The following is a 26,672-nucleotide window of genomic DNA, read 5'->3' as shown; positions in this document are numbered from 1 at the left end:
ATGTTTGGCGCCGTTTTCACTGGGTCAGCTCGCGTGATGGGATGGTGTAGTTAGAGACAAGACTCTTGACAGCTCTTCCAACGCGTTTCGAAACCCGTGGGTTTCTTCATCAGGGAATAAAAATGAGTGGTATTGGGAGATTTCTAAATACCCCGCGCCAGTATCTCATTGGCTTAGCCGGCTACTCACACAACCAATGGGAGAGTAGCAGGGGAGGGGTTATAGAGTCCCGGTTGCACGCGTCACTGGTTGCCAATAGCAACATAACATAAAACAAAATAAACTTTATTAACAATCAAAATAACACAGTATAAACGCGATCGATGATTCTAAAACAAAGAGAGGGATATTAGACATAGAAAAACGACATAATGCAAAGGTACATCAGTTACTGACACACTTGGACGACTAACCTTATGTCCATTATATCACAATATAGTGAAAAAGAAGCACGAAAAATTAGCAAAGCCGATTAATCTTAAAAGACAACATAAAATGCACACTTAAATAAATAGCTTAGCAAAAAACCTATAAGCAATATAAAATAGCAAAAATAAAAGGACATAGAGACAAAATATAAAAGTATTGAATAACTAAAATGAGTTTATATGTTAATAAAAAAGCGTTGTGCGCTGTGTCTTTTCTGTTTTTATCTGTTAGCTTTAGGGGGTTCCTGAGCCCCCCCTCCATCGCAGCTGCAGACGCTCTGATTAAGGTCACGTATTTTTATTAATATTCATCACGTCACTTATTACACTAGTTGCGCACTTTTTTCTTTTCTCACTCACTATTATTCCTTACCTGTTACATTCCATCCCTTCCCCTTTGACCTTTGGAGGGTCACTGTAAAGAAATGTAGGCCCATCCTGCCAGTTGCCTTTCAGTTGCTTTTCATTGGATCTCACACACTACCTGCGTCCTTTTAGTGATATTTCCTCCAAAATAGCCACCTTGGCCGGATTCGTTTCCAGAAGACCCTAATGAATTGCTCGCTCTTTTGGGCCATGTTAAAGAGCTATATTTAGAGACCTCAGTCTTGGCGTTTAGAATTTAAAGAGGGACTGTAGGGAGCAAAAGGTGAAGATAGGAGGCGTGTTACACGCCACACACACAATAACGGGATGTGTCGGTTTTCAGAGTTTCTTTTCAGCAGTTGTATACACTTCTTGTGTCTTAAACTGGAGCTCATGATACATTTGTCTATTTCATCAACTAGAACATTTATTTTACACCCGGGCTGGCCAACTCCAGTCATCAAAGGCCATCAACAGGTCAGGTTTTCAGGATATCCCTGCTTCAACACAGATGGCTCAATCAGTGGCTCAATGGAAGACCCACCTCTGCTTTACACCTTCACTGTCCCTTTTCTGTGTCATTGTATCAGTTGTCGGCAGCTGTAGCTGTAGCTGCCCGTTCCCTCTGATAGTCTGATAGGAATGTGGTAGTCTTGTCGGGCATGCAGTATGGTTAGGAGCCTGCAGTATTTCAGGGATAGTTGGCTGCGGTTTGTTGAACACTGCGGCTCTGGATGGAGTCAGCAGTTGGAATTCCTGCTCTGCTCCTTGAATCCACCAGGCCCATTGGGACAGCCGGGGAATGTATAGTGCTGTATGATCTTGCATTCCATCTAACAGCCTCACAAGTTGAAATGTGGACGCCTCACTCTCAGCATGTCTTGTTATGTCACTCCATCTAATATTCTATTTCTCTTTGTATTCCACTTCTCTCCCCTGCATCTCTCCCTCTCTCTTTATGTAACTCCTCTCTCTTTATGTAACTCCTCTCTCTTTATCTCACCCCTCTCTCTTTATCTCTCTCCCTCTCTTTATCTCACCCCTCTCTCTTTATCTCTCTTCCTTCATCTCTCTCCCTCTCTCTTTATCTCACCCCTCTCTTTATCTCTCTTCCTTCATCTCACTCCTCTCTCTTCATCTCTGTTCTTCCTTTCTCTCACCTTCTCATCCACTTTCTGTCTTCTCTCTTTTTCCATCTCTTTCCTGTCCTCTTTTCTCCTTTCTCCTTCTCTCCCCCCTTCTCCCTCCGTTCTGTATGTGTCATTGTATCATGCCACAGTGGGGAGGGACAGACCCAATGAGCTAGACCAGGGGTGGCACGCGCGTGCACCTTGTCAAGCCGCGATCTGTGGTCTGTGAGGGGAAAGACAAGATCACGACCGGGGGGGGGGGGGCGTGGCCATGACGTCACACAGCTGGTTCGCCCTTATTGGCTGAACCTCCGCCGTGACGTGGCCAGCGCTCCGTCGCCACTAGTAAAGACAAAATACTTGTCTTTACAAAATGTGGTTGCGCATCGCGATCTCTACACGCGCGCGCAGGCAGGTAATGGTCCCGGCCCCATTGAGGGACAGATCTTGTTCCCACAGCGCACGCCATAGCGAGCGCTGCAGCTGACACTGGGGACCTAGCCTAAGAATTCCAGTCAACGAGTGAGCCACCTGTGCTGAAGCAGGGATATCCTTAAAACCTGACCTGTTGGTGGCCCTTGAGGACTGGAGTTGGCCACCCGAGCTAAACCTTTCTTTCCCCCGTGCCACTGTCACGCTGCCGCGGAAGGCAGAAACTGTTGGTGTTACAACTCCTTGTGCGTTTGCCACTGTCTCATCCTGACATATTGTAACGTTTGTGAGTAGAGACTCACATTGAGACCCAGTGAACTCTTCTGGACGTCTCCGGTTCTGTGAAAGCCTGTGTCTTCAATCCAGAGGGACGAGACCCCCAAGTGATGATCTCCCCCTATTGTCCGCTGGGAAGTTCTCCAGGTGCCTCTTGAGCAGAAGCTCATCTGGGCTTAATTGGGAGGGATGTTTATCTAAACAATGCCAGATGCATGGCCTAATCCTATTTGTGAACCACAACCAATCATTTTTGCCGCTGGAGAGACTTGAACAGTATGTACCAGGTGCTCTGCAGGAGCATGTAACCCCTCCGCTGGGGTGAAGGCTAAGGATAGCAAAGCGGCTGCAAAGGAAATGAAACCCTTCCATGCCATAGGTCCTGCAAAACATTGCCGTCAACTGTGGCCGCGTAGGAGTGTGGTCTCTTCAATAGAAGAAAACATACTAAAATGAGCATATATCGGTGTCCAGGCTGTGCTTGAGACAATCTGAAACATTTTCCCATCTAATTACGACTTCCTGTAAATCACATTATGTCCTCATACCGGACGTACTCCAAAAGAAATAGCAGCTTTTGTGAACAAACATTTATTGCACGTGTAGGACAGAAAGGATGCTTGTGCTCATTAGATGTGTTCAGCTGCTCCCATCATATCGCAGGGGCTTCCATGGGGCTCTTGACATAATTGATTTTTTTCCCCTCTTATCATCTCATCTCTGCCCAAATCTTCCTCTCTTCCCAGCGCTCAGGTCCACGGGTTCCTGTTTTCATCAAGATGCGTATTTATCTGACTCACTCTTATACCACGGGGATTTTTCTTTATAGCGCAGCAGAAGTTTTAATAAACTATAACGGGAAAGATGTCTGCAGCATGTAATCTTGCTCTGCAATGCGCTACTAGCCCCTCCTGCAGTGATAGGGTTAATGCGTCTCCCAATCCTGGCTTTTAAAGGGCCGCAATTTAGCTGGCAGTACTGTGTGTTTCCTGTAGGTGGCAGCAGCCAGTCAATGCTATAGAGAGCCCTGTAAAATGTTAGGTAAGCTTCTCTCACTCAGAGTGGTGATGGGATGATAGCGCTGGGAGGTGTTATATAATATGTAGATAGGTAGTACCTCTGGACTATGAACTGATACGGCAGTGCCTGCACTATACCCCAGCTATACTATGCCCCCCCGCTATACTATGCCCCCCGCTAAACTATGCCCCCACGCTATACTATGCCCCCCGCTATACTATGCCCCCCACGGAATACTATGCCCCCTGCTATACTATGCCCCCATGCTATACTAAGCCCCCCGCTATACTAAGCCTCCCACTATACTATGCCCCCACGCTATACTATGCCCCCACGCTATACTATGCCCCCCACTATACTATGCCCCCCGCGCTATACTAAGCCCCCACGCTATACTGTGCCCCCACGCTATACTATGCCCCCACGCTATACAATGCCCCCCCTAGAACTAGATGTCAGGCTCTGAAGCTGGTGGGTAGGAGGGTAAAGGGAAATGTGAGGAAGTATTTCTTCATGGAAAGCGTAGTGGTTACATGGAATAGCATCCCATCAGACATGGTAAAGGCCAATACAGTAAGGGGATTCAAACATGCTGTGGATACACATAAGGCTAAATCCTACATACGAAATTAAGCCCCAAAGATCAAATAGGGTCTGAGGTCTTACAGCAGATAGGAAAATGAGCAGACACGTGGGGGGGGGGGCTATTGCAAGTCTCATCTGTCACTGTGTCACTCTACAGTGAGAGACATACCCAATATCTTACAGCTCTCTTCTGTCACTGTGTCAGTCTACAGTGAGAGACATACCCAATATCTTACAGCTCTCTTCTGTCACTGTCACTCTGTGGTGAGTGGGACATACCCAATATCTTATCAGTTCCCTTTGCCACTTGTGCCACTGTCACCCAGCCTTGGGAGGGAGGGACTCTGGGACACACCCTAACCCTAGGGTGGCCAACTCCAGTTCTCAAGAGCTATCAACAGGTCAGGTTTTCAGAATATCCCTGCTTCAGCACAGGTGCCTCAATCAGTCCCAGCTTCAGTACAGATGGCTCAATCAGACCCTGCTTCAGCACAGGTGGCTCAATCTATCCTGAAACCTTGACCCGTTGGTGGGAGTTGCCCACCCCACCCCTGCCCTAAGCCTTTGAAGCTACTCTCTCACACACTGCTTAAACTTGAACGCTCCCTTTGCGCCCTTCCAGCAGTGAGCTCCATGTCCTCCCAGCACTGCAGGGGTTACCTAATGTGAGAGTTTATTTTCTCAGTGAACCATTCTATGTGCTGTGTCTGTAGAGCCCAGGGAAATGTCTGTGGCTGACCTCCTGGAGGGTCCTGTTTAATCTTGGGGGGGGTGTTTATTTGAGTCTGTCAGAGCTCCCCTGATTTCCCTGCACGCCTGGCTGAGCGCTCTGCCTATGCAAGCCCCTGATCCTGAATAAGACCATTGTCAGGATGGGAGACAGGTGATTGCTGCTTACTTGCTTCTCTGTGAGATGGGTTTGTGCAGACATATGGTCCTGCTTTGCTCACTCCTTTCCCACGTTTCCTTCTGTAACTCCTGCTTTCTGTCATTACATTTTCTCTTCTTTTGCCCTCGCGTTCTTATTCCACCCATTCCTTCTATTTTGCTCTTTTTATTCTTCCTTTCTCGCACGTTCATTTTTTGTCTATTGTATTACCCGCCACCACCACCACCGCTGGGTGGCTCTGCCATGCGCCCACTGACTTTTGCTGAAGTATTTACCCTGCACTGAATCTTGAACTCCTTTCCCCTCCTGCACCTTACTTATACCCTGGAGTTATTTGGGAGTGAGGTGTGCGGTTGGGTTCTGGGCTTTGTGGGGTGTGATCCTTGTGTTACCGCACACACTGGCTGTGCCTGTACACTTTGCTTTACAGCTGCACCCGCTGCACTGTTTTCGTAGCTGGAGAATTGGCAGGAACAATAAAGAAGAAAAAATATATATTTTTTTGGTTACAAAAGCTTTTTTTTTTTTCTCTTTCAATAAAACCGCCACTTTTTAAGACGCTGGCAGGAAACCGAATCTGCTGCTATTACTGGACTGTTTATTTTCCAGAGTTCTGAGTGTTGGAAATAATAATACAGATTTTTTTAACCCCTTCTGCTTCGCAGAACCTACCTGATTAGTACAGAATCGCATTCCCTGGATTAATCCTTTTGAGGTCTGCAGTGTCCTTCCCCAGACCTCACCCCTGAATGTCAAAAACCTGTTCCTGTACCCCTCACAGCCAGAGGGGCCTGAAACATACAGTATGGCTGTGGCTGTACATGTACAAAAAAATAATTATATTCACATATACACACACACACTATATATATATATATATATACTAGCTCATATACCCGGCGTTGCCCGGGATAAAATTTTCCCGCTCCGCCTCGCTCTACGCTCACCCCCCTCCTTTCACATCTCCATTTCTTTCCCTCCCCCTTCACATCTCCAATTCTTCCCCCTCCCCCGCCTTCATAGCTCTGTGGCGGTCACTGGGTGGGCGGGTTGGAATCTCCCCCCCTTCAGAGGTTAGCGGCGGTTGCTCACCTTTGGTTAGTGATTTCCCCCGTCCTTCCTTCAGAGCTCGGCAGCAGTGTGTCACTGGGGGGGGCGGGAGGGTTGATTCTTCCCCCCCCCCCAGTTGCAAGCGGGAGGGTTGTGCGGCTCACTGCAGGTGGGTTAGTGACAGGGTGCGGCGGCACCCTGCGGGTATCTCTGCGGCGGCTGACTTTGGGTGCGGTGTGTATTGTATGTCTTTATTTATATAGCGCCATTAATGTACATAGCGCTTTAGCGGGTGTGACAGGGGGGGTGGCGGCAGCGGACTTACTGTGGGGCGGGGTGTCCGCTGTGGTGGCGGGCGGGAGCAGTGTCATCAACAGAAAGCATGGGGCCCAGGACAAATAAAAGGAGCAGGGCACCCCCTTCCCCCCCTCCCATAGCGCACCTACCAGGGAAAAATATTTTTTAGCGCACAACCTGAACGTAACTGTTTTGTTATTGTCACACCGAAAAAAAGATAACAATGCAACCTGTTTCTTTTTATATTTTCCACAAAAGACAGGTGAGTGACTGGGTGCGTGGGTGGGCGGGTGGGTGACTGAGTGGGTGCGCGGGTGGGTGACTGAGTGGGTGCGCGGGTGGGTGACTGAGTGGGTGCGCGGGTGGGTGGGTGACTGAGTGGGTGCGCGGGTGGGTGACTGAGTGGGTGCGCGGGTGGGTGACTGAGTGGGTGCGCGGGTGGGTGCGCGGGTGGGTGACTGAGTGGGTGCGCGGGTGGGTGACTGAGTGGGTGCGCGGGTGGGTGACTGACTGGGTGCGCGGGTGGGTGACTGACTGGGTGCGCGGGTGGGTGACTGACTGGGTGGGTGACTGAGTGGGTGGGTGACTGAGTGGGTGGGTGACTGAGTGGGTGGGTGACTGAGTGGGTGCGCGGGTGGGTGACTGAGTGGGTGCGCGGACGTGTGGGTGACTGAGTGGGTGCGCGGACGTGTGGGTGACTGAGTGGGTGCGCGGGCGGGTGGGTGACCGAGTGGGTGCGCGGGCGGGTGAGCACCTCCCCTTGCACAATACCCCCCCCTCCCCTTGCACATCATCACCCCCCCACCCTTCCCTTGCACATCAACCCCCCCCACCCTCCCCTTGCACATCAACCCCCCCCACCCTCCCCTTGCACATCATCACCCCCCCCTCCCCTTGCACATCATCACCCCCCCCCCTCCCCTTGCACATCATCACCCCCCCCCCTCCCCTTGCACATCATCACCCCCCCCCCTCCCCTTGCACATCATCACCCCCCCCCCTCCCCTTGCACATCATCACCCCCCCCCCTCCCCTTGCACATCATCACCCCCCCCCCTCCCCTTGCACATCATCACCCCCCCCTCCCCTTGCACATCATCACCCCCCCCTCCCCTTGCACATCATCACCCCCCCCCTCCCCTTGCACATCATCACCCCCCCTCCCCTTGCACATCATCACCCCCCCCTCCCCTTGCACATCATCACCCCCCCTCCCCTTGCACATCATCACCCCCCCCCCCTCCCCTTGCACATCATCACCCCCCCCCCCCTCCCCTTGCACATCATCACCCCCCCCCCTCCCCTTGCACATCATCACCCCCCCCCCTCCCCTTGCACATCATCACCCCCCCCCTCCCCTTGCACATCATCACCCCCCCCCCTCCCCTTGCACATCATCACCCCCCCCCCTCCCCTTGCACATCATCACCCCCCCCTCCCCTTGCACATCATCACCCCCCCCTCCCCTTGCACATCATCACCCCCCCCCCCTCCCCTTGCACATCATCATCCCCCCTCCCTTTGCACATATCCCCTTGCACCTCACATCACCTCCGATCACGGCGGGACTGCGCGCGTTTGCTCTGCACTTGAGAGTGGGCTCGGATCCCCTGGGGAGGAAGGGGAGAGCGGGCTTGGCTCCCCCGGGGAGGAAGGGGAGAGTGGGCTCGGCTCGCAGGGGGAGGGAGAGCGGGCTCGGGAGGAGGAGGAGGAAAGCAGCCGTCGCCGCGGTCCGCACAGTGGGGCCGCATGTTGTGCAGGCCTGTGCGGAGTATGCGGCGTGCGGGAGAGGTGAGCGGCAGGGAGAGAGGCGAGGGCCGGAAGTGTGCGGGAGAGGTGAGCGACAGGGAGAGAGGCGAGGGCCGGAAGTGTGCGGGAGAGGTGAGCGGCAGGGAGAGAGGCGAGGGCCGGAAGTGTGCGGGAGAGGTGAGCGACAGGGAGAGAGGCGAGGGCCGGAAGTGTGCGGCGTGCGGCAGGGAGAGAGGCGACGGTGAGAGGGGCTGATGGTGCGCTTCGAGGGGGGGTGGGAATGCGGGTGTGAGGGACTGATCCGGCGGGGGTGCGGATGGAGGTTGCGGCCCATGGGTTTCGCGGCAGATGGCGGGCCGGGTGTGAGGTGCGGCTGGGGGGGTTGCAGGGGCGCTCGGTGAGGAGAATCTGCGGCTGCACTGCGCTCAGAGTGGCACGCGGTGTAGGCGTGCAGGGCGGGACACACGGGGGAGGGGGGCGAGGTACACCGGCCAATGAGAGCCGTGGGGGGTGGGACAAAGGGGGGGGGGGGGGTTAGCCAATGAGAGCCATGGGAGGGCGGCGGCCGACGGACCAATCAGATTCCCCCTAGACACGGACATACAATGGTTTAAAAAATATAGATATAGATATATATAGATATATATATATATATCTACACATACACTAAGTATACATAATATAGATATATATAGATATATAATATGTATACGTACAGCAAATTATATATATATGTATATATATATATACACACACACCCACAGTTGTGTGAAAAAGAAAGTTCACCCTCTTTGAATTCTATGGTTTTACATATCAGGTCATAATAACAATCATTTGTTCCTTAGCAGGTCTTAAAATTAGGTAAATACAACCTCAGATGAACAACAACACATGACATATTACAGCCTGTCATGATTCATTTAACAAAAATAAAGCCAAAATGGAGAAGCCATGTGTGAAAAAGTACACCTTATAATTCAATAGCTTGTAGAACCACCTTTAGCAGCAATAACATGAAGTAATCGTTTTCTGTATGACTTTATCAGTCTCTCACATCGTTGTGGAGGAATTTTGGCCCACTCTTCTTTACAACGTTGCTTCAGTTCATTGAAGTTTGTGGGCATTTGTTTATGCACAGCTCTCTTAAGGTCCAGCCACAGCATTTCAAATCGGGTTGAGGTCTGAACTTTGCAACACCTTGATTCTTTTCTTTTTCAGCCAGTCTGATGTAGATTTGCTGGTGTGCTTAGGATCATTGTCCTGTTACATGACCCAATTTCGGTCAAGCTTTAGCTGTCGGACAGATGGCCTCACATTTGACTCTAGAATACTTTGGTATACGGAGGAGTTCATGATCGACTCAATGACTGCAAGGTTCCCAGATCCTGTGGCTGCAAAACAAGCCCAAATCATCACCCCTCCACCACCGTGCTTGACAGCTGGTATGAGGTGTTTGTGCTGATATGCTGTGTTTGGTTTTCGCCAAACGTGGCGCTGTGCTTTATGGCCAATCATCTCCACTTTGGTCTCGTCTGTCCAAAGGACATTGTTCCAGAAGTCTTGTGGTTTGTTCAGATGCAACTTTGCAAACCTAAGCCGTGCTGCCATGTTCTTTTTAGAGAGAAGAGGCTTTCTCTTGGCAACCCTTCCAAACAAACCATACTTGTTCAGTCTTTTTCTAATTGTACTGTCATGAACTTTAACATTTAACAGGCTAACTGAGGTCTGTAGAGTCTGAGATGTAACTCTTGTTTTTTTTGCAATTTCTCTTGAGCATTGCATGGTCTGACCTTGGGGTGAATTTGTTGTAACAGATTGGGGAAGCGCAATACATAAAATGGAAGAGAATGCCCAGACAATGATTAGTGTCAGTACAGTAAAATCGTAACAATCACAGAGTGCAAGTGTGATAATACATGCACATATGTGCACAAACGTGGGGATAGGGGAAGATCTAATAATAGATCTGAAGTTATATATAGACTTACATGGCCCTGTGTAAGCCTGTACCAAACGGGTTTTCTTTATCTTTTCCGAATGCGTCCCCTGGGTAGTATGCGTATCAGAGTGCTCCAGCTACAGTGCTTATAATGCAGGCGTAGTGATCGTAATACGTAACGGTATTCAATAAGGAAGTGTGAATATTATATATATATATTGAAGTGAAATAACAAAAATCTGCGCTCATATATGGATAATATAATAGGTGAAGTGATTCTAAAATAAAAAAATGAATACGACCTTATAGGAATGAGGTTTGATGCAGCTGTTCAAGTGGAAGGCTCAGCTCTCCAAGCTAATACAGAAAAAAAGAAAAAGAACAGCGCAAAAACAAAGACCTCATGGTGTAGTATATTTAGAAAAGCAATTTATAATTAAAGGGTGAGTATTGCACGTACATCAATTAAATAATCACACAGCATGACATGTTTGGGACATGTTACCCATCTGTAGACAGCAGATCACAGTCAAGGTGCAGGGCTTGCAGATCTTTCCTCTGGTGGCAGGAGCACAGGGTCGTGTGGGTCAGCTCGCTGTTGGAGATCCCTCTCAGTCCCTGGCAGTATCACTGCAGCTTCAGACGAGTTCCTCCACTTCCGGACAGGTCCGCGGTGGCGTCTGACGTCATCAAATGGCGTCTGTTGGTATCTGTGTCGCGTCGCGCTAGATGGCGCCAATACAGCAACAAGTCCCGAAACGGAAACAAGTCCCAGAAAGGCAGTGTGATATGAAAATACCACAGTGGGTATAGAGAATAAAAAGGAATGCGCCCACTCCTACGCGTTTCGTTATGGAAAACTTCTTCAGGGAACTTTCTCTATACCCACTGTGGTATTTTCATATCACACTGCCTTTCTGGGACTTGTTGCCGTTTCGGGACTTGTTGCTGTATTGGCGCCATCTAGCGCGACGCGACACAGATACCAACAGACGCCATTTGATGACGTCAGACGCCACCGCGGACCTGTCCGGAAGTGGAGGAACTCGTCTGAAGCTGCAGTGATACTGCCAGGGACTGAGAGGGATCTCCAACAGCGAGCTGACCCACACGACCCTGTGCTCCTGCCACCAGAGGAAAGATCTGCAAGCCCTGCACCTTGACTGTGATCTGCTGTCTACAGATGGGTAACATGTCCCAAACATGTCATGCTGTGTGATTATTTAATTGATGTACGTGCAATACTCACCCTTTAATTATAAATTGCTTTTCTAAATATATATATTGATTCACACGGTTAAACAACAACATCGTATTACATTTTATTCCATCTTTCTTTTTAACATTATTATCCAACATTTACAACAAATAGTCACCTATTGTTCCACGATTTATAAATAATACCACCTATTACGCAACGCTGGGTATATCAGCTAGTTATATATATATATTGACTCACACGGCCGTGTGTGAGTCAATGCCTCAAAAGGTATCTTTATCCGGTGTCTGGGTCATCTGGGTACTCCGCCGCGTTTTTCTCAGACTCGTATAGAAGTGCAGGTTGCCGGTGCCCACGTGTCCCACAAACATCCAGGATAATCAGAGTTACGATACAAAAATGTATTGCACGCGTTAAAAGCAAACAATAAATGGATAAAACCACTCACATTGTGAATGAAACACAGTCCAATGGCTATTCCGGTCTTTCAGCTGACTTAAACTTGGCTGGCCGCCGCGTCCGGTGTTCAGGGGTGGAGTCAAAGTCAGCCGGTGACAACGGAAGCTTGAGAGGTCCAAAAAGCTCCACGTTCATCGGGCTACGCGTTTCGCACTTGTTACGTGCTTCGTCAGGCCGTGAATTTGCTGGGACGTCCACTCCTGGGAAGATTGGCAACTGTCTTGAATGTTTCATACAGGCGCAGCCTCTCCGGGGCTGATACATTGTATCCTGCCAGCCGCGCTGGGGCACTGCAATTACCCCCATACCTTTCCTACTTTAGCTGAATTGGGATTTATGTGTTCATGCAGCTGGAATTTCCTGGGCTGTATTTATTCTTATTCTCATCTTTCTTCTGCCGAATCCAACGCTCAGTATAATTGCCCTCAATTAGGTGCTGCCCTGCTGCTGGCTGAGCCTGCTAATCCCCAGCTGCAAACTGTCTGCAGTTATCTGACCTGATAGTTCTGTATCTAGACACTGAGCCTCTGCTGTGCTAGAGGTGTGATGGGGAATGGGGGGCTGGGGAATGGGGGGCTGGGGAGGGGATGAGGGGGACGGGGAATGGGGGGCTGGGGAGGGGTGGGGGAATGGGGGGTGGGGAGGAGGGGGAATGGGGGTAGGGGGAAGGGGGGGTGGATGGGGAGGGGGGGAGGGATGGGGGGCTGGGAGGGGGGGTGGATGGGGAGGGGGGGCAGGGATGAGGGGAGGGCAGGGATGGGTGGCTGGGGAGGGATGGGGGCTGGGGGGGGAGCAACCCTGCCTTTCCCCATTATCTCTTAGCATACAGTGCTTCGACTGCAGCCAGGAATTCTGGGTAATGGCATGCAAATGAGCCCTCGCAGTTTCACTCTTTACTTATCCGTGTTAACATGGCATTACCCATAACTAGCTAGTTACATAGTAGATGAGGTTGAAAAAAGACATATGTCCCATGTTTACTTATTTGGTATATCCCTGTATACCTTTCCTTTCTAAAAATATGTAATATAAATAAATTAATTTAGCTAGCCTCTCCTCATAAGTTAGCTTGTCCATCCCCTTTATTAATTTGGTTGCTCTTCTCTGCACTCTCTCTAGTCCCATAATGTCTTTTCTATAGCTTGGAGCCCAAAATTGTACTCCATATATGTGGTTTTACCAATGCTTTATAGAGGGGCATAATTATGCTTACTTCCCTTCCATCCATTCCCCGTTTAATGCAAGATGTTGGGTTAAGGCAGGGGAGTGAAAACGTTTTGTGCTGCCTCCCCCTGTCTTCCCTGTTGCGTCGCCCACGCCCCCTCCCTACCTTAGAGCTGCGTCAAATGACGCTGGGGGTGTCATGTGACGTCACATGACCCGCAGCGTCATTTGCCGCGTGTGATGTCACATGACCTCGCGGCGTCATTTGACGCCGCGTTGTCACAGAGCGGCTGAATCTGGGTAAGTAAAGTGTTGCAGAGGCCTCACGTGATTCCTCTGCATTTAATTTAAATGCCTCGGAAGAGCGTGGGGCATCTGCAACCGCCCGCGCCCCCCTCAGAAAAATCTCCCGCCCCGCCTGGGGGGCGCCCCCTGGGTTAAGGAAATAGATGAGGCAGCACACACAGATAAACATTTAGATCAATACAGAGTTTTTTTATGGATCCATAATTCTTGTCTTTGCAGGAGACTAATGGAAACCTACCTCACCACTATACCCAGCGGGACCTTCTCCAACCTGCCCAACATATCCAAAATGTAAGTGTTAGCTCATGAGTTCAAAATGTGAATTGTATTATTAGTATTACTATTCTAATCGTACAGGGAGAACCTTTCTGAAATCCTTGGATTCCTTGGAAAGTAAGAAATAGTTTCTTTCAGCAGTGACGCTGGTCATGTTACTCCCTGTGCATATTACAGACATATCCCGCATTAACATACACATATATACAGGCATACCCCGCATTAACGTACGCATATATACATACATACCCCGCATTAACGTACGCATATATACATACATACCCCGCATTAACGTACGCATATATACAGGCATACCCCGCATTAACGTACACATATATACATACATACCCCGCATTAACGTACACATATATACATACATACCCCGCATTAACGTACACATATATACATACATACCCCGCATTAACGTACGCATATATACATACATACCCCGCATTAACGTACACATATATACAGGCATACCCCGCATTAACGTACACATATATACAGCCATACCCCGCATTAACGTACACATATATACAGCCATACCCCGCATTAACGTACGCAATGGGTCCAGAGCATGTCTGTAAAGCGAAAATGTACTTAAAGTGAAGCACTACCTTTCCCCCACTTATTGATGCACGTACTGTACTACAATCGTCATATACGTGCATAACTGATATAAATAACGCATTTGTAACAGGCTCTATAGTCTCCCCGCTTGCGCACAGCTTCGGTACAGGTAGGGAGCCGGTATTGCTGTTCAGGACGTGCTGACAGGCGCAAGCGCGAGCTGCCGTTTGCCCACTGGGCGATATGTCCTTACTCGCGAGTGTATTTAAAGTGAGTGTCCTTAAACCGGAGTATGCCTGTACTTCTGTGTGTTTGAGCTTTTTAATAAGGAGACGCGATTTAACCCAGAAACAAATAGTGCACAGACAAACGGCTCATGGGGACTTTTTAACAAAGAATTCTACTCATTAGGCTGGTCAGCGTTCCCACCTCACTTCTGGACCTTTCTCATGGTGAAAGTGAGGCCGGAACGTGGAGCACTGTAGTGAGTACAAACTTTTTGTACGAGAGACTACGTGAGTGCTGGTTCTCCGTAAACTGCACGGGCGGCCAACTCCAGTCCTCAAGGGCCACCAACAGGCCAGGTTTTCAGGATAACCCTGCTACAGCACAAGTGGTGCAGTCTTCGACTGAGCCACTGATTGAGCCACCTGTGCCGAAGCAGGGATATCCTGAAAACCTGACCTGTCGGTGGCCCTTGAGGACTGGAGTTGGCTAGCCCTGGCATACTATGTCGCACATCTGGACCCTTCAAGCACCCATGGCCGTTTTACTGGGCCCGCGTGAGTGCTCCTTCCCTGCCATCAAACCCCTTAAATATGTCACTGCTGTTGGTATAAACGGGTTGTGGGTGGAACTGCACCATGAAACCTTTCACTGCCGGAGGTGATGGCAACGGGTTGCAGGCTGCCAAAGTGTTAAGGGAGACCGAACTCTGACAGGTCACCTTTCCATGAAAGGGGCCCCCAGCTCTTCCCCTGCAGTGCATGATGGGTAAAACACAGTAACTAGCAGGTAAGGAGAGTGCAGGGTTGTGATATCCCTCTCTCTCTCTCCTCCCCAGTTACATAACGCTAGACACAGCGCTGCAGAGACTGGAAGCCGGATCCTTCCATGGGCTCAGCAAAGTCACCCACATGTAAGTCGCACCTGATCTAGTTAACCTATTCTTTGCCAGAGATGCCTGCAACACAATGCACAGCAATATCTATGTGCAAGGCAATGGCATGAACGTGTCTTCCCAGAATCCTTAGTGTCTGCCTAAAAAAAAAAAAAGGATCTATATTGTACACGTGTGTACTGTTGCGTGTTCACATGTTCACATGCACTTCGGCTCAATTGCTGACGTCTTCCATGCTGATTTAAAGCAGTTGGTTCTGTGCACGGAAGCGGAGAAATAAACAATAATATTCTGATGAAGCAGTTATAGAGGGTACCTGGACCAGGTGGAAAATAAACGATTTGCGAGACCACACAGAAGGATGGGAGCGGACGTTACGCTCAGTGATGGACGCGCGGGGACACAGTCACAGAGCGCACCGAGGGTGAATAAATATGTAATATACAAGGCAAAAATAACATTTGGGTTTACTTATTACCAATACTACACAGGATTCATGTTTAAAAGGCTTCCTAGACTAATTTTTGGGGCATAAACATTTAGTAAAATCTGGTTAAAAGAGATTTTTTTGTTCCCATTGCACAGGTTTAACATCTCTTGAAATCAGTCACAGTACCACTGCTTTTGTTTAATGAATTCTAAAAGCTGGCCATAATGGAACTCACAAACTGTATATTCCCGATGAACAGATACGCCCTACTGCAGGGGTGGCAAACTCCAGTCTCAAGGGCCACCAACAGGTCAGGTTTTCAGGATATCCCTGCTTCAGCACAGTTGCCTCAATCCGTCTTTGCTTCAGCACAGGTTGCTTGAGCCCCCTGTGCTTAAGCAGGGATATCCTGGAACCCCGATCTGTTGATGGCCCTTGAGGACTGGAGTTGGCCACCCCTGCTCTACTGCATCTTGCCTTAACCCATGATGCGTGGCCTTCTACATCCAACCTTTAGTACTTTTAAAGTTGTTAATATGTTGCTCAGCACTCTGTGTCTGGCATGATGGGATTACACCGGCTTTTCTCCATCTGGCTGGAAGGCAAGTTTGCTACAAGATAACCGGTCAGAGGTGGGATAACGACTCACGAAGAAACCTGAGCCAAATCTGTTTCCGCCAGTGACCCAGCCTTTCCATCTGTTCCTCCGTACTTACAGTTGTCTCATTTGTTTACCCAAGGGAGATGATTTGCTCTCTAAACCCCTAGCACATGGACATCGGAAGAGCTCTTCTGTAGAAGATGTGAGCTTTGTGTGTTATTAGTTGCTGAATGACATTTGAGTCCATAGAATGTGTATAAGCAAATGACATTTTCATTTGTGCGAGGAGAGCTATAGACCATTAGGAGGCTGCTATCTTGTTCATGTGCTTTTCAATGATGTGAGGTGTTGGGAGAGCGTGAGGGCCTCCTGCCTGCTTCTCACAGTATTACTGTATGGGTTAAGCAGCAACTTGATGGTCCAAGTCCCATTTCTATCCCATTGTAATAGGGGTGGCCGGCTCCTCTAGTCATTAGCATCTAATTCCCTCTGCAGCTAGAAGGAATGGACTTAATTGTTCATAGGCACCTTCCCTTTCTTTGTCACATTGTCACCCTGTGTCGGCAAAGAAGGGCGAGTCCAGGTAGTAACAAAGGAGGGAGCGGGAGTAGGCGGTTTGTTACACGCTTTCGAACCTCTCAGGGTCCTTTATGGAGCCTACTCGGGGATAAAAATACAGCAGCTGAGTGCATGTCTTTGAATTGCAATGTGTAACATTCAGAGGGATATTTGGGTGGGGAGGCATGGGAATAAAACAGCCATGGGTGTAAATAGATTTTGTCGAGTGTTGTTGTTGTTTATAGGTGGGGGTAGGTTCTCGCTCTTGTCTAAGCTAATGTTTAGGGAGCTTTAGTATCATGTCTAAAGTCTCATAAGTTTGTTCAGGGATCTATTCACGATAGGGGCAATAGCTGGTGCTGCCCATGTGGCTACCACATGCTGAGGCTGTGTCTGAGGATCATGGAAATGTTTAATCCATGGGTCCCAGGTTATGGGGTAGCTTGGGCAGCTGTTATCAAGCTTTGTTAGCTTCTCCATGGCCATCACATGCCAGATTCTGTTTTTGACTCTATCGAGGCTTGGGGCGTCTAGCTGCTTCCATTGGGCCGCTAAACGGCAGCGTGCAGCTGACTGTGTTTTATCCATTTACCAGTCCTGTGGGGGAGTTTATGTTCGGGCTTGTTAGGAAGCGCCATCCATGGGACTGGGCACACTGCGATTCCCAGTATTCCCAAGATTAGTTCAAATATCTTGGACCACATTACCATTATTTTGGGACACTCCCATCATATATGTTTGAGCATGCCCAGTTGCCCGCATGCCCTGAAACAGTCCGGAGGGGCATCCGGGTAAAACCTGGTAAGCGCACCGGTGTTAGGTACCACCTGTGGATGATTTTGTACGCGTTTTCTTTAGTGACAACGCATATGGAGCTTGAGGCTGCGGCTTCGCAAATGTCCATCCAGTCCTCCATTTCCAAAGTGGCACCCAAGTCCCCCTCCCACTGGAGCATGAACCTGCTTTTTGTGTCTGTTTGTTATTGATGATATAAGACCACCACAGCCTGCTCCGTCCTCACATATGCTCTCAAAGTAGGTCGAGGAGGGTGTCGGAACCGTGACCAGTCTTTTGGATACAAAATGGGGCACCAGCTTATATCTGGACCTCTCCTTCTCTGGCAAATTTCTCCTTTCTTTGAGTGTCTCAAAGGGGATTCATTTATACCATGTCCTTTATTTTAGTGATACCCTCTGCCCACCATGTATACCTGGGGGAAAGTCTGGGTTCTGTAATATCAGGACCATTAATTAATTTTGAGATGTTAGATTGTGTTTAACTTTAAATGTATCCCATAAGCGCAACGAATGGTTTATGGTTGGCATGACGGGAGTAGGAGGTCTCTGTGTTCCTTGGGTAGCCACAACAAGGACATAATGTCCTCGGGGGCTATCTGGACGCCTTAAGTGTCTACCGAGATCCTCGCTTAACGTCGAGACTCCCACTGCGACAATTGGCTATATTGGGAGGTGTGGATAGTATGATAGTAGGTCGGGGAGGCTGATCCCTCCTAGGTTGCATAGGAGAGATGGCATTGCTCGACCTATCATCTGCCTTTAATGGTTCAATACAAATTTGGAGAGGGTTTTCTGTAGGGCTCTTATGTCTGTATAGAGAATCGGAATGGGGAGGACCCAGAAAAGGTACATGATTCTATGCAGCTTGTTCATCGTTATAGAGCACGCTCTGCCTAGCCATGAAATCGAATATTTATCCCAGGATTTCAAATATTTTCTTAAGGCTTTGATTAGCTGTGGATAATTAGCCTGGTACAGTGAGGTGAAAGGATGTTAGGTTGATACCCAAGTATGGATAGATTGCTTTTCCCAATGCAAGTCAACATTTATGGATATAAGCTTCTTAGTGGTAGTTGGAAAAAGGGCTGCATAGCCTGAAACGCGTTAGAGTTGTTGCTGTCTCCCCCCGTTTTGCACCATGTTTCATTAAAGAAGTATTTTTTAACCCCTTCATTGCTGGTGTTGACCCCATCCTTCAGCTGTGCTCCGCTGCCATCCTTGGATAATCATCACTGTAGTTGGGAGGCCTATTGTGATGGAGCAGCCTGTAGGTGAGGTCAGAGAATCACATACGCGTAGCTCTTGTGCTTAAATAAGCCCTCGACAGGGTTTATTTACAACACCAAGCAACATAAAGTATCGGGTACTGTACTTTTTAGCCAAAACATAAAGCATAAAATGAAAGCCTACTTCATTTTGGAGACTTACTAGACTGACCAGTCCCTAACTATCTGACTGGCTGGATAGGCCAGTTCCCAGTCCCCAAAACATATAACAATTTATCAGGGAGCAATATATATGAAAGTCTCATCTGACTGTGCTGGTCCGGTGTCTCCGGTTTCTCCAGATGCAGACATTGCAGTCCTGCTGCTCACAGGAACTCTTTTGCCCTATCTCTGTGCAAGCTTCACTGCTGTGTGGGGCTTTGGGTTCCCCACAGTTCCCAGGCAAATCCCTCTGGTGAACAAGCCTGGATCCCTGCGGGCTGGAGCTCCATTATAGCTGGGTGTAAATCCAGCTGGGTCACAGGCGATCCTCTGTGACCATCCTCTCCTGCAGACCAGAAAACGGAATTCTAACAGAGACTCCAACAGGGAAGGTGACAGGTGCTCACTTGCTGTGTTTTTAATCAGGAGTTCATTCCATACACCTCCTAACTGGGGTAGGAAACCTGACACCAGTGTAGATTCCTGCCTTGTAAAGGGAGTTAACTCCTTCACTCCTTTACACCTATACTAAGGGCTTTTAACTGGTTTATCCGGAAGCCTGACACCTCTCCATAGTTTGAGATTGTGTTGAACAGGTTTGTTGGTGATATAGGTTTAGACAGTGTGAGGAGGATATAATCCGCAAATAGTGAGATCGTGTTGTTTGATGAGGAAACGGGTATGCCGTGGATATTGGGATGGCCCCTTACTAAACATGCCAGAGGCTCCATGACCAGAGCAAACCACATTGGGGATAGTGGACAACCCTGTCTTGTGCCGCTGCGTATCACGATTGGATCCATGCAGTGTATTCTTGTGTGTCCCTTTTATACAGAGCCGAGATTCCCTTTTTGCCATTCCATTTTTGAGCATCTCTTTGGGAACTAAAGCTTATTCTTTATTCTTTCAACCCCTTCACTGCCAGTGGCCTGCAGAGCACTGTTACAGGGACCTCTGGCAGACAGTTGTAAGACATTTTTTTCTTAATTACCTGACCATATTATTCTAACCAGCAGCTCTGTAAAAACTTTGTGCAAGGGAAGCAGATCAAAATAAATATGTGGCATATAGGTTATGTTTATCAGGCACTAACCTGGCAGATCGTGGGGCAATTACAGAAACCCAAGATCTCGGACACGTTTTAGCTTCTCTCCTGGAGCTGCTTGTGGAAAACGAGGCAGCTAATGTGGAATCTACTGTAACAACGTCTCTATGAAACAGAACCTGGTACATTGACCAAACACCGGCTCCTCTGGACTTTATGCAAAGTGTGAGCTCTCTGGGTTAGCAACTAATTCTGCCCGTAACTACAGTGCTGTATTCTGCTGTATAAGGAAAGTAGAACGAGGTTTAGTAACATTGTGTAGCCTGGCAGTGATTCAATATTCTTTCCTACCGTGTTTATTGAATTAAAGAAAATGTTTAATCTATTTGATGAGATGAAGGGAAGACAACTGAACAAAAAGGATACATCCTAGACCTAGAATAATATATTTACTTCTCTAACGCCTCTTATCTATATAACTGATCCCTATAATCCTTGCCTGTACCTCTTCCTCCAATTGCTCCATATGACTTCTACCTATTAACTCCTATTGCATTATATAGCTAATCTCCATATCCCTTGCTAAAGAAAATGACATATACAGTATGTAATACCGCTTTTATTTCACATAGTGCTATTCTCCCAATGGGACTCAAATCGCGTCAGAATTACAGTATAACGCGCGGTACGCAGCACATAGGAATGTTACAGACACAGTCCCGGCCCAGATGAGTTTACAATCTATGTTTTTGGTGTCTGAGGTACAGGGAAATAAAGTGATTTGCTCAAGGTCACAAGTAGGTGACACCGGGAATTGAACCAGGTTCCCCCGATTCACACTCAAGGAGGGAGGGGAGAGAGAGGTGGGAGGAGAGAGATAGAGGAGGGAGGAGAGAGAGAGAGAGGAGGGAGGAGGGAGGAGGGAGGAGAGAGAAGAGAGAGAGAGAGAGAGGGGAGGGGAGAGAAGAGAGAGTATAGTCTGAGACATTGAGAGGTAAGAGATGACAGGAGATATAGTTCAGAGACATAAGTACCGAGACACACTGCATAAGGATACCACTTTCAGCCCCAATGTTTTGTGTTCAGCCCTAAACCTTTGCACACTGAGGAGAGGTCTGTAGAGCTTGAGAAGGGGTCAGCCAGAATCTGTAATATGCTACGCCCAGTGATATCATTCTTATTGAGCTTGGGGCAGATAAAGATCCTGTCACTTTGTTCTGCAAAGACATGTGGGATCAGTTAGGTTTAGGACATACAGTACACCTCACAAACTAACCCCTTCTCCTCCTGCAGCCAACAATGTGTACGTGTTTTGTGGGATTATGTAAGATCTATATCATAAATCTAACATCATATGGGGAAAGCCAGCAGGGTGTTAGGGAGTATAGGGAGAGGTATTAGCAGTGGGATGTTAGGGTGTATAGGGAGAGGTATTAGCAGCGGGATGTTAGGGTGTATAGGGAGAGGTATTAGCAGCAGGGTGTTAGGATGTATAGGGAAAGGTATTAGCAGCAGGATGTTAGGGTGTATAGGGAGAGGTATTAGCAGCGGGATGTTAGGGTGTATAGGGAGAGGTATTAGCAGCAGGGTGTTAGGGTGTATAGGGAGAGGTATTAGCAGCAGGATGTTAGGGTGTGTAGGAGAGGTATTAGCAGCAGGGTATTAGGATGTATAGGGAAAGGTATTAGCAGCGGGATGTTAGGGTGTATAGGGAGAGGTATTAGCAGCGGGATGTTGGGGTGCATAGGGAGAGGTATTAGCAGTGGGATGTTAGGGTGTATAGGGAGAGGTATTAGCAGCGGGGTGTTGGGGTGTATAGGGAGAGGTATTAGCAGCTGCATGTTAGGGTGTATAGGGAGAGGTATTAGCAGCGGGATGTTGGGGTGTATAGGGAGAGGTATTAGCAGCGGGATGTTAGGGTGTATAGGGAGAGGTATTAGCAGCAGGGTGTTAGGGTGCATAGGGAAAGGAATTAGCAGCAGGATGTTAGGGTGTATAGGGAGAGGTATTAGCAGCAGGATGTTAAGGTGTATAGGGAGAGGTATTAGCAGCAGGGTGTTAAGGTGTATAGGGAGAGGTATTAGCAGCACGATGTTAGGGTGTATAGGGAGAGGTATTAGCAGTGGGATGTTAGGGTGTATAGGGAGAGGTATTAGCAGCGGGATGTTAGGGTGTATAGGGTGAGGTATTAGCAGCGGGATGTTAGGGTGTATAGGGAGCGATATTAGCAGCAGGGTGTTAGAGTGTATAGGGAGAGGTATTAGCAGCGGGATGTTAGGGTGTATAGGGAGAGGTATTAGCAGCGGGGTGTTAGGGTGTATAGGGAGAGGTATTAGCAGCGGGATGTTGGGGTGTATAGGGAGAGGTATTAGCAGCGGGATGTTGGGGTATATGGGGAGAGGTATTAGCAGCGGGGTGTTAGGGTATATAGGGAGAGGTATTAGCAGCGGGATGTTAGGGTGTATAGGGAGAGGTATTAGCAGCGGGGTGTTAGGGTGTATAGGGAGAGGTATTAGCAGCAGGGTGTTAGGGTGTATAGGGAGAGGTATTAGCAGCGGGGTGTTAGGGTGTATAGGGAGAGGTATTAGCAGCGGGATGTTAGGGTGTAGAGGGGGAGGTATTAGCAGCGGGGTGTTAGGGTGTATAGGGAGAAGTATTAGCAGCGGGATGTTAGGGAGTATAGGGAGAGGTATTAGCAGCGGGATGTTAGGGTGTATAGGGAGAGGTATTAGCAATGGGGTGTTAGGGTGTATAGGGAGAGGTATTAGCAGCGGGATGTTAGGGTGTATAGGGAGAGGTATTAGCAGCGGGATGTTGGGGTGTATAGGGAGAGGTATTAGCAGCGGGATGTTAGGGAGAGGTATTAGCAGCGGGATGTTAGGGTGCATAGGGAGAGGTATTAGCAGCAGGGTGTATAGGGAGAGGTATTAGCAGCGGGGTGTTGGGGTGCATAGGGAGAGGTATTAGCAGCGGGATGTTAGGGTGTACATGGAGAGGTATTAGCAGCGGGATGTTAGGGTGTATGGGAGGGGTATTAGCAGCAGGGTGTTAGGTTGTATAGGGAGAGGTATTAGCAGCGGGATGTTAGGGTGTATAGGGAGAGGTATTAGCAGCGGGGTGTTAGGGTGCATAGGGAGAGGTATTAGCAGCGGGATGTTAGGGTGTATAGGGAGAGGTATTAGCAGCGGGATGTTAGGGTGTATAGGGAGAGGTATTAGCAGCAGGGTGTTAGGGTGTATAGGGAGAGGTATTAGCAGCGGGATGTTAGAGTGTATAGGGAGCGGTATTAGCAGCGGGGTGTTAGGGTGTATAGGGAGAGGTATTAGCAGCGGGATGTTGGGGTGTATAGGGAGAGGTATTAGCAGCGGGATGTTGGGGTATATGGGGAGAGGTATTAGCAGCGGGGTGTTAGGGTATATAGGGAGAGGTATTAGCAGCGGGATGTTAGGGTGTATAGGGAGAGGTATTAGCAGCGGGGTGTTAGGGTGTATAGGGAGAGGTATTAGCAGCAGGGTGTTAGGGTGTATAGGGAGAGGTATTAGCAGCGGGGTGTTAGGGTGTATAGGGAGAGGTATTAGCAGCGGGATGTTAGGGTGTAGAGGGGGAGGTATTAGCAGCGGGGTGTTAGGGTGTATAGGGAGAAGTATTAGCAGCGGGATGTTAGGGAGTATAGGGAGAGGTATTAGCAGCGGGATGTTAGGGTGTATAGGGAGAGGTATTAGCAGTGGGGTGTTAGGGTGTATAGGGAGAGGTATTAGCAGCGGGATGTTAGGGTGTATAGGGAGAGGTATTAGCAGCGGGATGTTGGGGTGTATAGGGAGAGGTATTAGCAGCGGGATGTTAGGGAGAGGTATTAGCAGCGGGATGTTAGGGTGCATAGGGAGAGGTATTAGCAGCAGGGTGTATAGGGAGAGGTATTAGCAGCGGGGTGTTGGGGTGCATAGGGAGAGGTATTAGCAGCGGGATGTTAGGGAGTATAGGGAGAGGTATTAGCAGTGGGATGTTAGGGTGCATAGGGAGAGGTATTAGCAGCGGGATGTTAGGGTGCATAGGGAGAGGTATTAGCAGCGGGGTGTTAGGGTGTATAGGGAAAGGTATTAGCAGCGGGATGTTAGGGTGTATAGGGAGAGGTATTAGCAGCGGGATGTTGGGGTGTATAGGGAGAGGTATTAGCAGCGGGATGTTAGGGAGTATAGGGAAAAGTATTAGCAGCGGGATGTTGGGGTATATGGGGAGAGGTATTAGCAGCGGGGTGTTAGGGAGTATAGGGAAAGGTATTAGCAGCGGGATGTTGGGGTATATGGGGAGAGGTATTAGCAGCGGGATGTTGGGGTATATGGGGAGAGGTATTAGCAGCGGGATGTTAGGGAGTATAGGGAAAGGTATTAGCAGCAGAGAGGGGGTGATGCCACGTTATAGATAATTGGTGAGACCTCCTCTAGAGTTCTGTGTTCCATTTTAGAGACCATATCTCCAGAAAGGACGTAAATAAATTGGACATTGTGCCTTGTCACCCAGCAAAATGTGATGGTGAAAGAGGCGTTGCTCTGTGTGGGCTCACACAGTTAACCCGCTAAGGCCATAGTAATCCCAAAGGGTGGGTTACTCCCATATAGGCATCGTGTACACTGTGTTCTGTATGAGATCTGGCGCGTGTTCTGTTCCCACATGTCGCGCTTTGGCAGGTATAACATGGCACATGCCTCTATTCTATGTGAAAAGGTGTTTGTTAGACGATTCACCTGACTTTTCTTGTTGCAGAGAAATCCGTAACGTCAAGAGCTTGATGTATATAGGTCCCGATGCATTCAGGGAACTCCCACTCTTGAAATACCTGTGAGTATATCACTACAGGGCCACAGGAACTGTCCAGCAGTGAATGGGTTAAAAAGCACTTTAACTGTGTAAATGCGTAATTGATGGAGTGGGCAGTTAGAAGAATGACCAGATTGCTTCATCAATAACTCAAGTTGTGATACCTTTTAATTACACTAATGAGTTGGTTGCAGTGTTGACGAGATCAGACATTCTCTCTCTCTCTCTTTTTGTTTTTCTTCCTTTAGAGGGATTTTCAACACCGGACTCTCCGTTTTCCCAGATTTAACCAAGATTTCTTCTACGCATATGAATGTCTTAATGTGAGTATACGCTGGGCATCGCAGAACGCCTCCTGCCGTGTGGCACATCCGGGAGCTGAGAGGCATTTAGAATCAGGGAACAAAGTGACAGCCCAGGGCAGTGGGAGGCCATCTCCAGTCCTCAGTGGCCACCAACAGGTCAGGTTTTCAGGATATCCCTGCTTCAGCACAGGTAGCTCAATCAGTGGCTCAGTCTCCGACTGAGGTAGCTCAATCAGTGGCTCAGTCTCCGACTGACCTGACCTGTTGGTGCTTTCTTGAGGACCAGAGTTGGCCACTCCTGGCCTAAAGGGATAAAGTAGGTTACGTATCAGTATCCCGGGGCCGCAAAGAACAGCACCAGATTTATCAAAGAAAAACATCCCAATAAAAGCCGCATTTGCAGCCGAGACTGTGAAGCAGAACTGAGTACCAGAGAGGTCGTTGTGCAAGTGAAGTTTTATGTTTCCTGAGTAATATAAATGTGTGTTACCTGCTCTCATTCCCTTGTCCCTTTGATACATAGCGGTCTCCTCCTCTCTCCGCAGTGAGATTGCCGATAACCCTTACATCACCTCCGTGCCGCCCAATGCTTTCCTAGGATTATGCAATGAGTCTCTCACCCTGTAAGTACCACGGGCTACCGTGACCCTTCTGCTCTGTGCACGCAAACACCCCATAAGTCCCTGACCTGAAGACTTGACACATTTCTACATGGAGAGCGGGAAGTGAAGTGACAAAGTCACTGAGTGACGGGGCTGGAACCTAATACTCCAGCACTTTAGTTGCAAGATTACTTCTCTCTATGTATATTATGTCTGTACATGTATCTTCACCACTTCTTTTATATGACACTAGCTGATAAACCCGTCGTTGCCCGTGATTGCTGGGGCGGGGGGCGTGGAGAGGCGGGGAAGGGCACGGAGGGGGGCGAAGGGCAGGGAGGGGGGCGAAGGGCAGGGAGGGGGGCGAAGGGGCAAAGGGCAGGGAGGGGGGCGAGGGGGCAAAGGGCAGGGAGCGGGGCGAGGGGGCAAAGGGCAGGGAGGGGGGCGAGGGGGCGAAGGGCAGGGAGGGGGGGGCGAAGGGCAGGGAGGGGGGGGCGAAGGGCAGGGAGGGGGGGGCGAAGGGCAGGGAGGGGGGGGCGAAGGGCAGGGAGGGGGGGGCGAAGGGCAGGGAGGGGGGGGCGAAGGGCAGGGAGGGGGAGGCGAAGGGCAGGGAGGGGGGGGGCGAAGGGCAGGGAGGGGGGGGGCGAAGGGCAGGGAGGGGGGGGCGAAGGGCAGGGAGGGGGGGGCGAAGGGCATGGCCGGGGGGGTGGGTGAAGGGCATGGCCGGGGGGGGGGGGGGTGAAGGGCATGGCCGGGGGGGGGGGTGAAGGGCATGGCCGGGGGGGGGTGAAGGGCATGGCCGGGGGGGGGTGAAGGG

At 49.2% G+C, this 26,672-nt stretch overlaps 1 protein-coding gene across 8 annotated transcripts in view; it reads left to right on the top strand.

Annotated features, from left to right (window-relative positions):
* Positions 1-26,672, top strand: part of TSHR (thyroid stimulating hormone receptor) — a 95,950-nt gene that overhangs the window by 39,369 nt on the left and 29,909 nt on the right. For 6 of the 8 annotated variants that reach the window (XM_075614626.1, XM_075614631.1, XM_075614630.1 and 3 more), the window contains 5 exons: positions 13,529-13,600; positions 15,219-15,293; positions 24,895-24,969; positions 25,197-25,271; positions 25,799-25,876. In XM_075614626.1, coding sequence (XP_075470741.1) covers positions 13,529-13,600; positions 15,219-15,293; positions 24,895-24,969; positions 25,197-25,271; positions 25,799-25,876 — 375 coding nt within the window. Of the gene's footprint in view, positions 1-8,171; positions 8,464-13,528; positions 13,601-15,218; positions 15,294-24,894; positions 24,970-25,196; positions 25,272-25,798; positions 25,877-26,672 lie in introns of those variants that run through there. The other 2 variants (XM_075614633.1, XM_075614632.1) reach the window with 2 other exon arrangements.

This window comes from Ascaphus truei, chromosome 9, assembly GCF_040206685.1.
Source record: "Ascaphus truei isolate aAscTru1 chromosome 9, aAscTru1.hap1, whole genome shotgun sequence".
Classification (NCBI taxonomy): Eukaryota; Metazoa; Chordata; class Amphibia; order Anura; family Ascaphidae; genus Ascaphus; species Ascaphus truei.
Note: the sequence above shows the minus strand (reverse complement) of the source record. Positions and strands in the feature narration are given on the sequence as shown.